Consider the following 13,614-nt stretch of genomic DNA (forward strand, 5'->3'; position numbering starts at 1 on the left):
AACTGAGTCTTTGTGAAACAACTCAAATTTGAGTCCTTCGCAAAAAAACTCAAATTTGACTGGTTTTACTTAGCTGTCAAGCTGAGTGAAAAATACTTAATTTTGGGTTATTTCGTTTCCCCGTGTATAGTGCACTGCATGAAATTCTCTCCTTCTCTTTTCTCTTGCAGAATAGTTGAAAACAACAAGAATTAGAAACGACAAAATCCCATGCCTTATCACCTTAACTGCTCGAATGCTCCATATTCAAAATTCTTAAATTCGCCCCTGGTGGGCTCTCACCCCTTGTCTCACCCCATTAAGCTGTCAAGCGTCGAGCACTCACCGCGGTAGGTACTCAGTCGATGGCTTTTTTCTTCCGTCATTTTGAGAGTGCTTGTGCGGGCCGCGCTTCTTTCGCCGGGATCAAGCAAAAATAAAACATCAAGCAAAAATCCGCTTCTAATTCGGCATTTATAGTCGCTTTCTTCACGATTGGCACAATATCCGGTTCGTTTCGGAGTCCTGCAGCTGCTTCCATTGGTATCGAGTGACAAAAACGAGGAATGCTGCCGGTAAGTGAACGCGATGCAGCCAACCTCCAAAATTTCCATCAAGCTGTAGGCGGCAGTGGCTAGAAGAGGTGTTTTCATTGGGGGTTTCTTTTTGACAGCGCAATAAAATCTTCGTCGGCAGCTTGCCGCCGTCGACGAAACCGGAAGAGGTCCGGCGCCTGTTCGAGAACTACGGTGTCGTGACGGAGTGCGACGTGATGAATCGGTGCGCCTTCGTGCACATGCAAACCCCGGACATGATGGACAATGCGATCCAAGCGCTGCACAACAGCAACTTCAAGGGAGTGACCATCAATGTGGAAAGGGGAAGGACCAAGGACCGTGCGCCGGGTAGCGGTGGGGACGGCAGGGATTCCGGTGGCCGTGGTGGATTCCGCGGCGGAAGAGGAGGATTCAACCAGCAAAGCAGATCGAGTTACGATGGTGATTGTTTTGGAGGGATTGTGGGGCTATCCGGGTTTGTAACGGGATGTTTATTTTTTTCAGATGGTGACCGTTCGGGTGGTCCGATGAGAAACAACCGAGGCAACATGCGCAATCAACCGTACGGTTCCGGCGGTGGAGGTGGAGCCGGTCGTGGTGGAAGCTTTGACGGCCAGAGCCAAGGAGGCGGCTTCCGTGGTGGTCGCGGTGGCGGTCGTGGCGATTTCAGTGACCGCGGAAGCGGCGGACGGGGAGCAGGTGGCCACAACAACTCCGGTGGTTCCGGGGGTAGCCGCTTCTCCGGAGGTCAGCAGAGTGAGGACCGACGTGGTTTTGCGCTGCCCAACGAGAGTGCAGATAGATTCAGTGGGGCCCGTTCCGGAGGGCTCGCCATGAGCTCCTTCAAGGATCCGTTTGTACGCAGAAGCATAGGAGACACTCCGGCGGGACCATCAGCACCCTAGTACGATCGAGAAATGGAGAGATGGAAGACTTGAGCGAGATTCTAATAAATTTTTGTTTTATCTTTACAGTGTCAACAGAGGAATTTACAGCCAAGGTAACAATGCGGTGGTAGCTCAAGCAACGGCCAATTATAACCAGGCCTTTCCTCCGCTGGGAAGCGACGAGTCTCGGTAAGTTTATGCATACATGAACCATTCATTAAAACTCACATGATTCGTAATGAAGATTGATCTGATCCTGTGTTTCATTTTTCTCTGGAGCAATTGCTCGTAGTTAAGGTGTCTTACTGCATCACTAAGTTTTCAAACGAATCATTGACTTTTTGCTTTTCAATGATTGTTTGCCTCGCATTTTTGAAGTGATGAAAAACTGTCAATTCTGCAGCAACGCAGCAGAAAAAGTATCATCGCAATCACTGCGAGTGAACATTTAGGAAGATGCTATTTCAAACGAATATACGCTTTGGTGGCAGAGAATTATCACTTTGAAATTTTGAGGCTCATATCCAACATGGCTGCCGATGCTGATGATGCCGTAAGAAGCCTTAACTTAACCTTTTCAACTTTAACTTTATTTAACGTAATCAGTTTTTTAAAAGTCTCTTTTCGATCGATTTACATATATCTTTTCTGAACGTCCATTACAAGTAGACGATATGAATTAACTTGTAGATGAACTTTATAAATAGAATCCCTGGAAGAAATCCTTAACCAATCCAATGTATACTTCAGTAATCAATTCCTGTTAGGTAGAAATAAGTTGGGGAAGGGATATGAGTTGCTGGTCAGAGACTAGTGATCTCAATGGGATCTGAATTACGAATTATCCAGCCTTTTCATTCCTTCCCACTAATAAAAACTCCCCGCGCAAGCTGTGGAAACTTAGAGGTGATCTCTGGTTATATGTCCAATTTTGATTGCTCAAGTCAATCGTGGTATAGAAACTGCGAGTTGTTCGTTTATCTCATTTATCTATGCTCATATATACTGCCTATGATCGCATATCAGTCCCATATTTGCTGGGTTTCCTATTCATATGGGACAACTATGCGATCATAGGCAGTATATGCTATTCAGAGAATTTGGCCACCCTAGCAAGGCACTTTAGAATTCAATATCGTGGATTTTGAATAATATTTGAAAAATCCAACATTCAGACAATGGCTCTTTAGTATTCCAGCGATAGTCCATCTTTTAATTCAAAGTTTCACCGATGTTATCAAGATTTTAAAATACTGCAATGTTCCGGTCCAATTTTTGAATTCAGATCATAACCATTAACCTTCATTATTGCCTATACTTCAGAAAATCATTAAAAAAGTTAATCGCAACATGCATTCCTACCCATAGCAATGTAAGCCGTGGACCGCCACCGGCAGCCCAGCCACCGCAGCAGCAGCAGCAACAACGATGGATGCAGCAGTAATCGCGGCCAACCGCTCCCACCTCTCAAGCACACACACACACCCATCCATCCACCTTCACGAATCCGCTGTGTGCCTGTACCCTTTTTGCTGCAATGAGGTAAATCTATCTCCAGAAGAGCGCCGCCACCATTATTGATCCGAAAGCTGCTGGTTTTCGTTCCGGCTCGAACCCACTGATGCATATTACCTATGTAGCTATTATTACACTTACTTTTAGTTGTATCATTGTTTCCGTTCCGCCGGTCGGTCGGCCAACTCCCCGGGAGTTGTACGACGACCCATCTTCTAACGCCAAACCACCTCACAAGAATCTGCCTTCTTCGCTGATGGTGCAGAACACGACGACAAACAACAAACTATAAACCTAGTACATTTCTGGCTAAAGTAGACTTTTCGTAGTTTTAAGTTCGAGCATCACCGATGCTTAGCATATAGTTTTTTTTTCGTTTTATTAAAGATGATATAAAAGTATTCGTAAGAGATACCGGAAATCGCCAGGCTCTTCTGCTCCTGCATCGTACCGAACCCACTACATACAACAGTTGGTTTGGCGCAAGCGAGAATGTAGCTTTTTGCAAGTGTGTCAAATCAACAGAATACCGTTTACATACTTATAAAAGAACAGAACTATTTAAATATAATCGATTCAACTCTCTATAGTCTGGAGCGGAGTAGCTTGCAACTCAAGCGTTAGTTAGCCAATTTTGAAATTCGTTGATTATACTAACGCTTGCAGTCTTGAGTTACTCTCTGTAATACATTTAAGCTAGTAGTCATCGGAGAAGGGTGTAATATCACCGGGAATTTAGTCCATTTAATACCTAATTGTCGGCTAGTCTAGTCTCTTTCTAATTTGCATTGAGTTTTTTTTTTCTGTTACAGAATCAAATTTTAATCTGATAATGAAACGTGTGGATTGTTGGTCTCCAGTTGGACTAGTGAATAACCTTTTTGTTCATTCTGGTTGTTACCTTTGGTCTCGGTTCGTATTATTCTGCTGCTGAATTTCCGTTGCAATTGGTCTTTACGGCTGGCTCAGTCGGACACCAACCCTCTAACGTTCCAGAAGATCATGGTGCACAGTTGAATTTAGTTGAGCTTAACTGGCACTCGAACGTTGATCAGCCGCCCCTAAGATGGGGTTCAGGCGCTGTGGTGAGCCGCTCCTCGTGGAGACAGATGCTCGGACTTCGATACCTACCTATACATCCATGCGCTAAGCTTAGCTCTAAGGCTATGAAATGAGTTTCATACTGATAATTGTCTTCATTCAAGATAGCCTTGGAATAATTTTCTTGCCAACTTGTAAGTTGGTACGAACACCACCAGTGTGTCCCAGGCCTAAGAAACGTGGATTGCTCTCATCTTGAAGCTACTGATGACGTAAACGTAGCAGTTGCTATATTCAACAGTACACTCACCGACATGTTCCAGGATTACGTACCTGTCTTTCGACCTCGTAGCACCGACGAACCGACGTGACAGTGGTGATTCAAAACTGTCCCCCCTCAATTTAACGGTCGACTAGCAAAGCGAGCGAACCCTTCTGTCAAATCAGCACAGACGCGAACCTCTTCCTATATCAACATACGGGGGTTTGGGATCAAGCTAGCAAACCAACGCGAACCGTTATAGAGGTGGCGATAGTGTTTGGCTATTTTTCATCATGGCGTCAAGGACAACAAATTTGAATTTGTTTGTTCTAGCTGTCACGTCGGTTCGTCGGTGCCTGTAGTCACCCACCATTGACCAATCCAAATTCCTGTGTGGTAGTGGTTTGTGTTCAGATTTCCCGTGTTAAGCTATCTGTAAGAACTTTGTAAACATCTTTTGTTCTCACGTATACGGAAAGGCTTGCATTAGGTTTCGTGCTAGGGGCAAGACACTGTGCAAACGAGAGTAACTCTGAGAAATTCTGAGTAACTCTTTTACCAATGATCGACGAAATTTGTGGAAAAACACCCCTAAAACTGCAAGAAAAGCGGGATATCGGGCAATATTGTTTTGGTTTTTCGATAGTATCAGGCAATACCCAAGCAAAAACGGGAGCAATCCAGAGAAATTCTGAGCAACTCTGTGAAGAAAAAAGTACTCTCCAGTGTAGTGAATGTGCCATGTGATTGATTGAATTTTGTTGAGCGTGCTTTCGAGCAGTACTAGACTGGCTGCGAGATGCATTGATGATGATGATGATGAAACGTTGCGAGTCGCAACGTGCGCTCGCTGTTGCCCTGGAAGTTGGGCTCTTCATTCTTTCTGAGTTAGATGAATGAAAAGGGGAGAAAAATATAGATGCCAAAGGGAGACAGAGCTAACGGTTGGCTGACTGCGAGGCTCAAGCTGAATGATGGGAAAAGTGTGCGTGCGGCTCTTGAATGAGAGAGAGAGAGTGAGTAAAGAAGCAAAGATTGGGAGTTCGGGTGCCGGTTAGAATATGAGTAGTGTATGTGAGAGCAAGACGGTGAGAAGTTTTGGAAAGCGTTCGGAAGACAGCTTTCCTCATTCTGTTGGTGAAGTTTCCGGATAACGGACGCGTGTATACGACATCCAGCACAGTGTCTTGCCCCAAGGTTTCGTGAGACATTTTTTGTACAACTCAATGAGCCATTTTACGAGTGACAACAATGTTGATGATGATATTGGTTTTCACGGGTTATTGGACGCTACCTCCTGTCAAAATTCATTCATAAAATCGGCTCGTAAAATGGACTATGGTCAAATGGTCAACTACGGCATTTGTTCGGTTCCGAACGTTTGTTTTTTTTTGTTTGTATGAATAAGTTTTTTTTTTGAAAATGTTGTCAATTTGCCCCTTCTATCCCCTTTCTGTTTTGCCCCACTACACGGAGAAAAAATCTTGATAAACTTTATTAAATTTACTGAACAATCAACTCAAATTTCCTATTAATGTAGAGATAACTAAAATAAAGGTTCAATTCAACTTCAATGAGGTCATAAAAACTATATCATATAGTTGAATCAATACAGTTTCTTACCGATTTTGGCAACACCCGTTTTTGGCAACATTTCCTTCCCGATTTTGGCAACACCCGTTTTTGGCAACAATTTCTTACCGATTTTGGCAACACCCGATTTTGGCCTTGGGGCAAGACACTGTGCTGGAGAGTACTTTTTTCTTCACAGAGTTGCTCAGAATTTCTCTGGATTGCTCCCGTTTTTGCTTGGGTATTGCCTGATACTATCGAAAAACCAAAACAATATTGCCCGATATCCCGCTTTTCTTGCAGTTTTAGGGGTGTTTTTCCGCAAATTTCGTCGATCATTGGTAAAAGAGTTACTCATAATTTCTCAGAGTTACTCTCGTTTGCACAGTGTCTTGCCCCTAGATTTTGGCAACAAAAAATTTTGACCAAAAATGTTTACCGAAAAATCGTTTGTATTTGTAAACGTACATATTTATATTTTAGCACAGACAAACAGACGTAACACTTCGAACATTTTTCGAATCAAATCATAGTCACGAAACATGTTCGCCCAATGCTCAAAGGACTGAGTTTTGGCCGACCATCAACTAGGTGGCGGTAGTGGGCAAACGTCAAACTCGAGCAAAAACGATGCGAGCGCCACGGGTGGTCAGTTGGCCAACTATCAAATTTTCAAATAGACCGTTAAATCAGTGTACGATGCAAAATATCAGAGTGTTACGTCTGTTTGTCTGTGATTTTAGCCTTACTCTTCTTCAAAAATCAAAATTCCAATTTCCAAAATTTACAATTTTACAAATCATGACGTAATTACAAATCATGACGTCACCTACAGGGATCATTTTGTAACTTGTGAATAGTCCATATTTAAAATATAAGCCAAATTGACGTATAAAAGTTGAAAATAACCCTCAAAAAAAATACCGATTTTGGCAACACCCCAATTTGGCAACATAAAATTCACCTCGTGTTGCCAAAAACGGTAAGAAACTGTATTCATTATAATTTTTAGTGTATCTTGTTTCACGAGCACAAACGACTGCAAATGTTCATCAAACTTTGTTGAATTGAACGGATAACAAAACAAAATAATATCTGCACAGACAAACAGACGTAACACTTCGAACATTTTTCGAATCAAATCATAGTCACGAACAAGGTCACGAAACATGTTCGCCCAATGCTAAAAGGACTGAGTTTTGGCCGACCATCAACTAGGTGGCGGTAGTGGGCAAACGTCAAACTCGAGCAAAAACGATGCGAGCGCCACGGGTGGTCAGTTGGCCAACTATCAAATTTTCAAATAGACCGTTAAATCAGTGTACGATGCAAAATATCAGAGTGTTACGTCTGTTTGTCTGTGATATCTGTGTCTTCGCGTAAAATTATAGCCTCAATTTCATAGACATTCCTCATTAATTTCTCTCTTATGCAAAATATGGTACCCTTCTCATTCTGCTGAATTCTGCTTAGTGAATTTTGATAAAATTTGGAATGATTTTGAACCCTTGCTAGTAAGGCAGCATCCATTTATTACGTAACGCTAAAATCCAGAATTTTAGACCTCCCTCCCCCACTCCGTAACGCTTTTTTTGTATGAAAACCCATTTTTTTTTTGTATGGACTGTAATGCTCGGCAAACTCCCCCCCCCCCTCCCCTTAGAGCGTTACGTAATTTGTGGACGGCGCCCAATATAATCCACCAGTGGTTTACAAATATCGGGAGGCAGTCCATTATATTTGCTCTCATTCTTTATTACTATGAAGGGCGTAAAAAATCATCTTTAAACACATCGAACGCATACTTAAAACTAAACTTTGAAATTAGGTATGCACACATATTGTGCTTATTGCAATTTATGTGGTTTGCGTCACATCTCATACCTAGTCTCATACCCCATTGCCTCCGAAGACTACCAGACTGCAGTTGTATAATGCACTATGTTATGATGTTTGGGTTTGAGTGTGTCTTGGAACAAAACGACATAGAGTTAGAGTGATGGAATTCAACTAATCGCTTCAACTCATCTAACAGTTCAACAGGAATGTCGTGAACTTAGTCGTGAAGCATGATTATATCGAATATTTGTATAAGACTGCATGACTGCATCACTGGATCATTACGTGGAACCAAATTTCCAATTATTAATGACAAAAAATCGAGTTAAAGTATTTATCTCATTTGCAGTCATTTTAACTTTTTGTTTGGCTATATTCGTGTCTTTGATGTCGTTGGGAATATTGGCTGAGTTCAAATGACCGTAAATAAACAATTTTTTACGGCAGTTCAAATCATCTAAAGTAAAGATTTTTTTCTTATACACAAAATAGTTGAGACAATGGGATAATCCATACAGACAAATTCCTTCTGAGACATCGTGCATTATACCATACCAAAATAGATATTGGTAGATACATGAAACGGGGATATTTTATTCAATACACAGTTTCCTTTTATACCTGTTCTGGACAAGGTTCTGGATACGTTGTTTACAAGAACACCCTCATTATACATTGCTTTTGATCTCATACAGTCCAAAAACTCCTTACAATCTCCTTCTCTATCTGATTTTGGCCGTTTGCAAGCGCGACAATAGAAATTGGCTGAAGGCGATTCCGCTAAATTAAGTATTCCACTAAGGGCCGATTTCTTCACCCGGGCTTAAATTTTAAACCAGGCTTAGCAAAATTTTAAACCAGGCTTAACTTTTTTTCGATTTCTTCACCTCGGCTTAACCACTAAACCCGGTTTAATAAAGCTACGGTTTACGTTAAGTGTGGCTTATTTTAAGCGGTGCTCTGAGGTGGCTTAGCAGCGCTAAGCCAGGCCTAAGCCGCAAATTGCAGAGTTTGGGTTTCTTCACCTGCTTCATGGATACATTTTTGAAACAGCAGAAAATATTTTTAATGAAACATGTACCGTGGGGTGCCCTAATTTCGCGCGGGTCCAAATTTCGCTCACTGATCATATTTTGACATCATAATCATAAAAACAATTGTGCAATTGTCCCAATTTCACTTTAACTATACTAGCTAAAGTAAAATTTGGACAATGCAACGATTACTTCTATGATTATGTCCTCTAAATATTATCAGTGAGCGAAATTTGGACCCGCGCGAAATTAGGGCACCCCACGGTACACTTAGGAACGATACAATTGTAAAACTTTTGGATATGGATGGAGGCGATCATATAGAAAATGATAATCTACATCCAGCGCGTCGTCAGTATAAAATATTCAACATCGGTTTTTGGGACAATCAAGTTTTTACATTAGATTGAAAGTCTTCAAAAAGGCACCGTGTTTGCAAATTTGTCATCGAAAGCACATTTGCATTGAAGTTTCTATTTATTTTAATCCAGTCCTTTCCATAATGTCAGGTCACAATGAACAATGTTATGGTTCAAGAGATATTATTTTTTTAACAAACAAATTACACTCAAAACAAAATTCTTCTAATAACTTTTTATACACTGATTTCTTACAAAAACTTAGTTCAAAGCACGTTTAGCCAATCGAATATTCAACATTTTCACTCATAATTCTAAATATAATAAGTATTATTCGTGGTGTACTTCTAAACATGACTTATTTTGAATACCTAATAGCACAGACAAACAGACGTAACACTCTTCAAAACAGCTTGGCACATGCTTTTAACGATCAATTCAAATTTCATTTGATTTGCGCGATCATTCCACCAGATGCGCTAGTGTTCGATCGCCTTGACGTTTGTCAGTGTACACGTTGCTGAATGATGCAAACGAAAATACAGGCAATTTGTGTAGTAGTGTGCGTGTCAGCAAAACGTCAAATCGAAATCCATCATGGCCGACAGTGTCGCGCGCGGTTCTACCAACAGGTGGCAGTGTGCTCATGAAAATGACACCGGGCAAAAGTTTTTGATCAATTTCCTCTAAGAGTTACGTCTGTTTGTCTGTGCTAATAGGGTGACGATGGCTATTATCGGCAGGTTTGTTCTCTTTGTCGTGGGAGTTTTTCGTTGGCCAAAATGCCTGAGACATTGCCATATCATTCAGCTTAATTTGGAAGGATTTGTGGCCAACTTTGAGTTCAATAGGTTTCAAAAAACCTTTCATGACGACGAAAACAAAACTGCCGAAAATACATAAGTTCCACTACCTAAAAATGACGCAAGTGGATTTTCGCAACTCAGCACTATGAAATTTGATTTATACTTGCCGTATCACAACGGACTAGTTTTTCATACTATACCAAAAAATTGCAATATGATTCATAAGCACGATGGTACTGATAGAAATGATCATATTCTAGTGATTGGTTTTTCACTGCAAAAATGTTTTGCAACTCGTTGCAGAGGAATTCCTGGAGGAATCACAGATAAATTCCTGCATCAATTCCCGGATCCCTCAAAGAAAGTCCTTGTTATCTTCGACTCAGCAAATTTACCGCGCGAAGGTTTCGGTAATTAAACTTTTGCTCCAGTCGAGTGATAAACAGCAAAGATCACACAGATGCGTGACTCAGTCGCAAAGCAAAGGGAATGAGTTGTATCTTGAGCTTAGTATTTCGGCCCGATCCACCAGGTCAGACACCTCTCTCAAGCGAAGGGCTGATAAACTGACAGATGAGAAATACTTAAAGAACAATCATTAACTCAATTCTCTTTACCTGGTTCTGAGTATAGTTGCCGCTTTCGCAATCTCGATTTTTCTAAGTCCAGAGCTAGAAACCTTTCTTAGGCGAAGGTCTAGTGATTCTGGAGGGAATCTTCGAGTTACCAAAGTGACACTAGGACTTTCTTTCTGAAGTGAAACGGTCGACCTTAGGGAGCACACTAACTTTATTTCTAACTATGAGCTTATATTTATACGGCCAAACTTAACTGACAAATGTACCTGAGAAGAAATGAATCATACTTTTGTTTTGGTTACTTCTTAACGAAGCTGCCTGCACATGCTAATTTTACCTAGTCCTATTTCCTTTTGTCCTTTCTCTCTACCCAAAGGCTTCAGATAACGTTGCTTATCTGCCGCTATGCGTACCGCTGCCTGAAAAGGTTTTGCTTTTATTATTTTATGACTGCTTTCCAGATTGTTCTGGCGACCTGTCTGGGTTCCATTTATGGTAGTAGTAGAAATTTGGACAAATTATACGATACACTTCGGTTTCGTTAATTGATGATTGAAATTAATAATATCGCGTGGCAACAGTCCTGGATGAATTCATTAAAGAGCCTCTGAGGATGTTCCTGGAAAAATTTCTTGATGTATTCCTGGATGATCTTGTGGAAGAATCTCTGAAGGAATCCCTGGAAAAATCCTGGAGGTATCTCGGAGTAATCCCTGAAGAAATTTCTGGAGAAATCCATGGAGGAAATCCTGGAGAAATTCCTAGAGGAATCCCCGAAAGAAATTCCTGCAAGAATTTCTGGATAAAATGTGTAGGAATCGCAAATAAATTCCTGGAAGAATTCTCGAAGGGATTTCTTAAACAAATTCAGGAAGAATTCCTGAAGGAACCCCTGGAGGTGTGCCTAGAGGAATCCTTGGGCAAATTCCTTGAAGAATTCTGGGAGGAATCTCAGAGGAATTCCAGAAGAAATTCCTGGATGATCTAGTGGAAAAATCTCTGAAAGAATCCTTTAAAAAATCCTAAAGGAATTCCTAGAAGAGTTGCTAGAGGAAACTCTGAAGATACTCTTGAAGGATTCTCTGATAAAATCTCAAAGGATTTCCTGGACAAAAACCTGAAGGAATTCCTCGACGGATCCTTGGAGGAATTCTTGGATAAATTCCTGGAGGAATCCTCGGAGAAATTCCTGGAGGAACTCTTGTAGGAATCGCAGATAAATTCCTAGATGAATTCCCAAAGGGATCTCCTAAAGAAAGTCTTGGAAATATTCCTGCAGGAACCCCTGAAGGTGTTCCTGGAGAAATTCCTACAGGGATCTCAGAGGAACTACTGGAGAAATCCCTGGATGCATTGCTGAAGGATCTTGTGAAAGAATCTCTAGGGAAATCCCTGGAAAAATTCATGGAAAGTTTCTAGAGGAAATCCTGGAGGAACTTGAAGTAATCTCTGGAAAAATCTTAGACGAATACCTGGAGAAAAACATGAAGGAATTCCTCGAGGAATTCTTGGAGAAATTCCTCTAAGAATCCCTGGAATAATTCCTGAGGAATCCCTGGAAGAAATTCATGCAGGAATTCCTGTAGGAATCGTAGATAACTTTCTGGAGGAATTCCCGCACAGACCCCTTAGAGAAAGTCCTTGAAAAATTCCTGAAGGAGCCCCTGGAGGAATCCCAAGGCAAATTCCTGGAGGAATCTTAGAGGAAATTCCTTCAAAATGATCTAGACTCTGAAACATCACACGACCAACACATTTTCAAAAAGTCACTATCGAAATGCAACTTTAACAAGGCGATAATGGAGATTATTTATTCGAAGGCAATTCTGGATATCAAAACATAAAGCAACATTGCAACGCCTTTTCTGCAATGTGGCACTCCAACTTTGTACAATGAAAGGCAAATTCGAACACCACATGTTGTGGAACGATCATATGAAGTAGGTACTAAATCGAAGATCTTCGATACTAGCGTTGGGTAAAATATCAACAGTCTAGGTAGTTCATCATTATTAATTTCCTTCTGCATCCGAAAAATTTACCGAGCGATTTCGTTTTTCCTGCTCAAATTTCAGCGGATGTTTTGTTGTTGTTAATCCATGCTGCATATAACGGGCATTTCAAAATATCGGCGGCTTAAAATGACGTTTCCATTGGAAAGTCACTGGAACGATATGGGAAATTTCGTTAAGCTTGGCTTAGCGTAAGCCGTCGCCTTTATTTGCTAAACCGGTGTGAAGAAATGCAAATATTTAAACCTGGCTTAAGAATTTGGCTTAACTTTAAGTGTGGTTTAAGATAAACCAGGCTTACGTCGTTAAGCCAGGTACTAGGGGCAAGACACTGTGCAAACGAGAGTAACTCTGAGAGATTCTGAGTAACTCTTTTACCAATGATCGACGAAATTTGCGGAAAAACACCCCTAAAGCTGCAAGAAAAGCGGGATATCGGGCAATATTGTTTTGGTTTTTCGATAGTATCAGGCAATACCCCAGCAAAAACGGGAGCAATCCAGAGAAATTCTGAGCAACTCTGTGAAGAAAAATGTACTCTCCAGCACAGTGTCTTGCCCCAAGGCCAGGTAGGTGAAGAAATCGGCCCTAAGGGCCGATTTCTTCACCTCGGCTTAAGCCAGGCTTACCCATATAGTTAAACCTGGCTTAACGCTTGAGCCAGGGTGAAGAAATCGGTCCTAATGGCCGATTTCTTCACCTTGGCTTAAGCACAGACAAACAGACGTAACACTTCGAACATTTTTCGAATCAAATCATAGTCACGAAACATGTTCGCCCAATGCTAAAAGGACTGAGTTTTGGCCGACCATCAACTAGGTGGCGGTAGTGGGCAAACGTCAAACTCGAGCAAAAACGATGCGAGCGCCACGGGTGGTCAGTTGGCCAACTATCAAATTTTCAAATAGACCGTTAAATCAGTGTACGATGCAAAATATCAGAGTGTTACGTCTGTTTGTCTGTGCTTAAACTGCAAGAAAAGCGGGATATCGGGCAATATTGTTTTGATTTTTCGACAGTATCAGGCAATACCCAACTAGAGGCAAGACACTGTGCAAACGAGAGTAACTCTGAGAAATTCTGAGTAACTCTTTTACCAATGATCGACGAAATTTGCGGAAAAGCACCCCTAAAACTACAAGAAAAGCGGGATATCGGGCAATATTGTTTTGG

The 13,614-nt window shown here is 41.4% G+C and overlaps 1 protein-coding gene across 1 annotated transcript; it reads left to right on the forward strand.

Moving 5' to 3' along the window:
• Positions 1 to 360: 360 nt before the first annotated feature.
• LOC109417122 (uncharacterized) lies at positions 361 to 3,525 on the forward strand. Its single transcript, XM_019691246.3, has 5 exons — positions 361 to 554; positions 653 to 977; positions 1,041 to 1,440; positions 1,511 to 1,612; positions 2,792 to 3,525. The coding sequence occupies exons 1-5, from the start codon at positions 546 to 548 to the stop codon at positions 2,865 to 2,867; spliced, it is 912 nt and encodes a 303-aa protein (XP_019546791.3). The 5' UTR covers positions 361 to 545; the 3' UTR covers positions 2,868 to 3,525.
• Positions 3,526 to 13,614: the final 10,089 nt, after the last annotated feature.

This window comes from Aedes albopictus, chromosome 1 (genome assembly GCF_035046485.1).
Source record: "Aedes albopictus strain Foshan chromosome 1, AalbF5, whole genome shotgun sequence".
In the NCBI taxonomy this organism is placed as follows: Eukaryota; Metazoa; Arthropoda; class Insecta; order Diptera; family Culicidae; genus Aedes; species Aedes albopictus.

What these genes read in the sequence shown, in the direction of transcription:
- LOC109417122 (XM_019691246.3), top strand. An exon ending in GCGGGACCATCAGCACCCTA is followed by an intron (nt 1,441 to 1,510) that starts GTACGATCGAGA and finishes TTATCTTTACAG; the next exon opens with TGTCAACAGAGGAATTTACA. An exon ending in CTGGGAAGCGACGAGTCTCG is followed by an intron (nt 1,613 to 2,791) that starts GTAAGTTTATGC and finishes TCCTACCCATAG; the next exon opens with CAATGTAAGCCGTGGACCGC.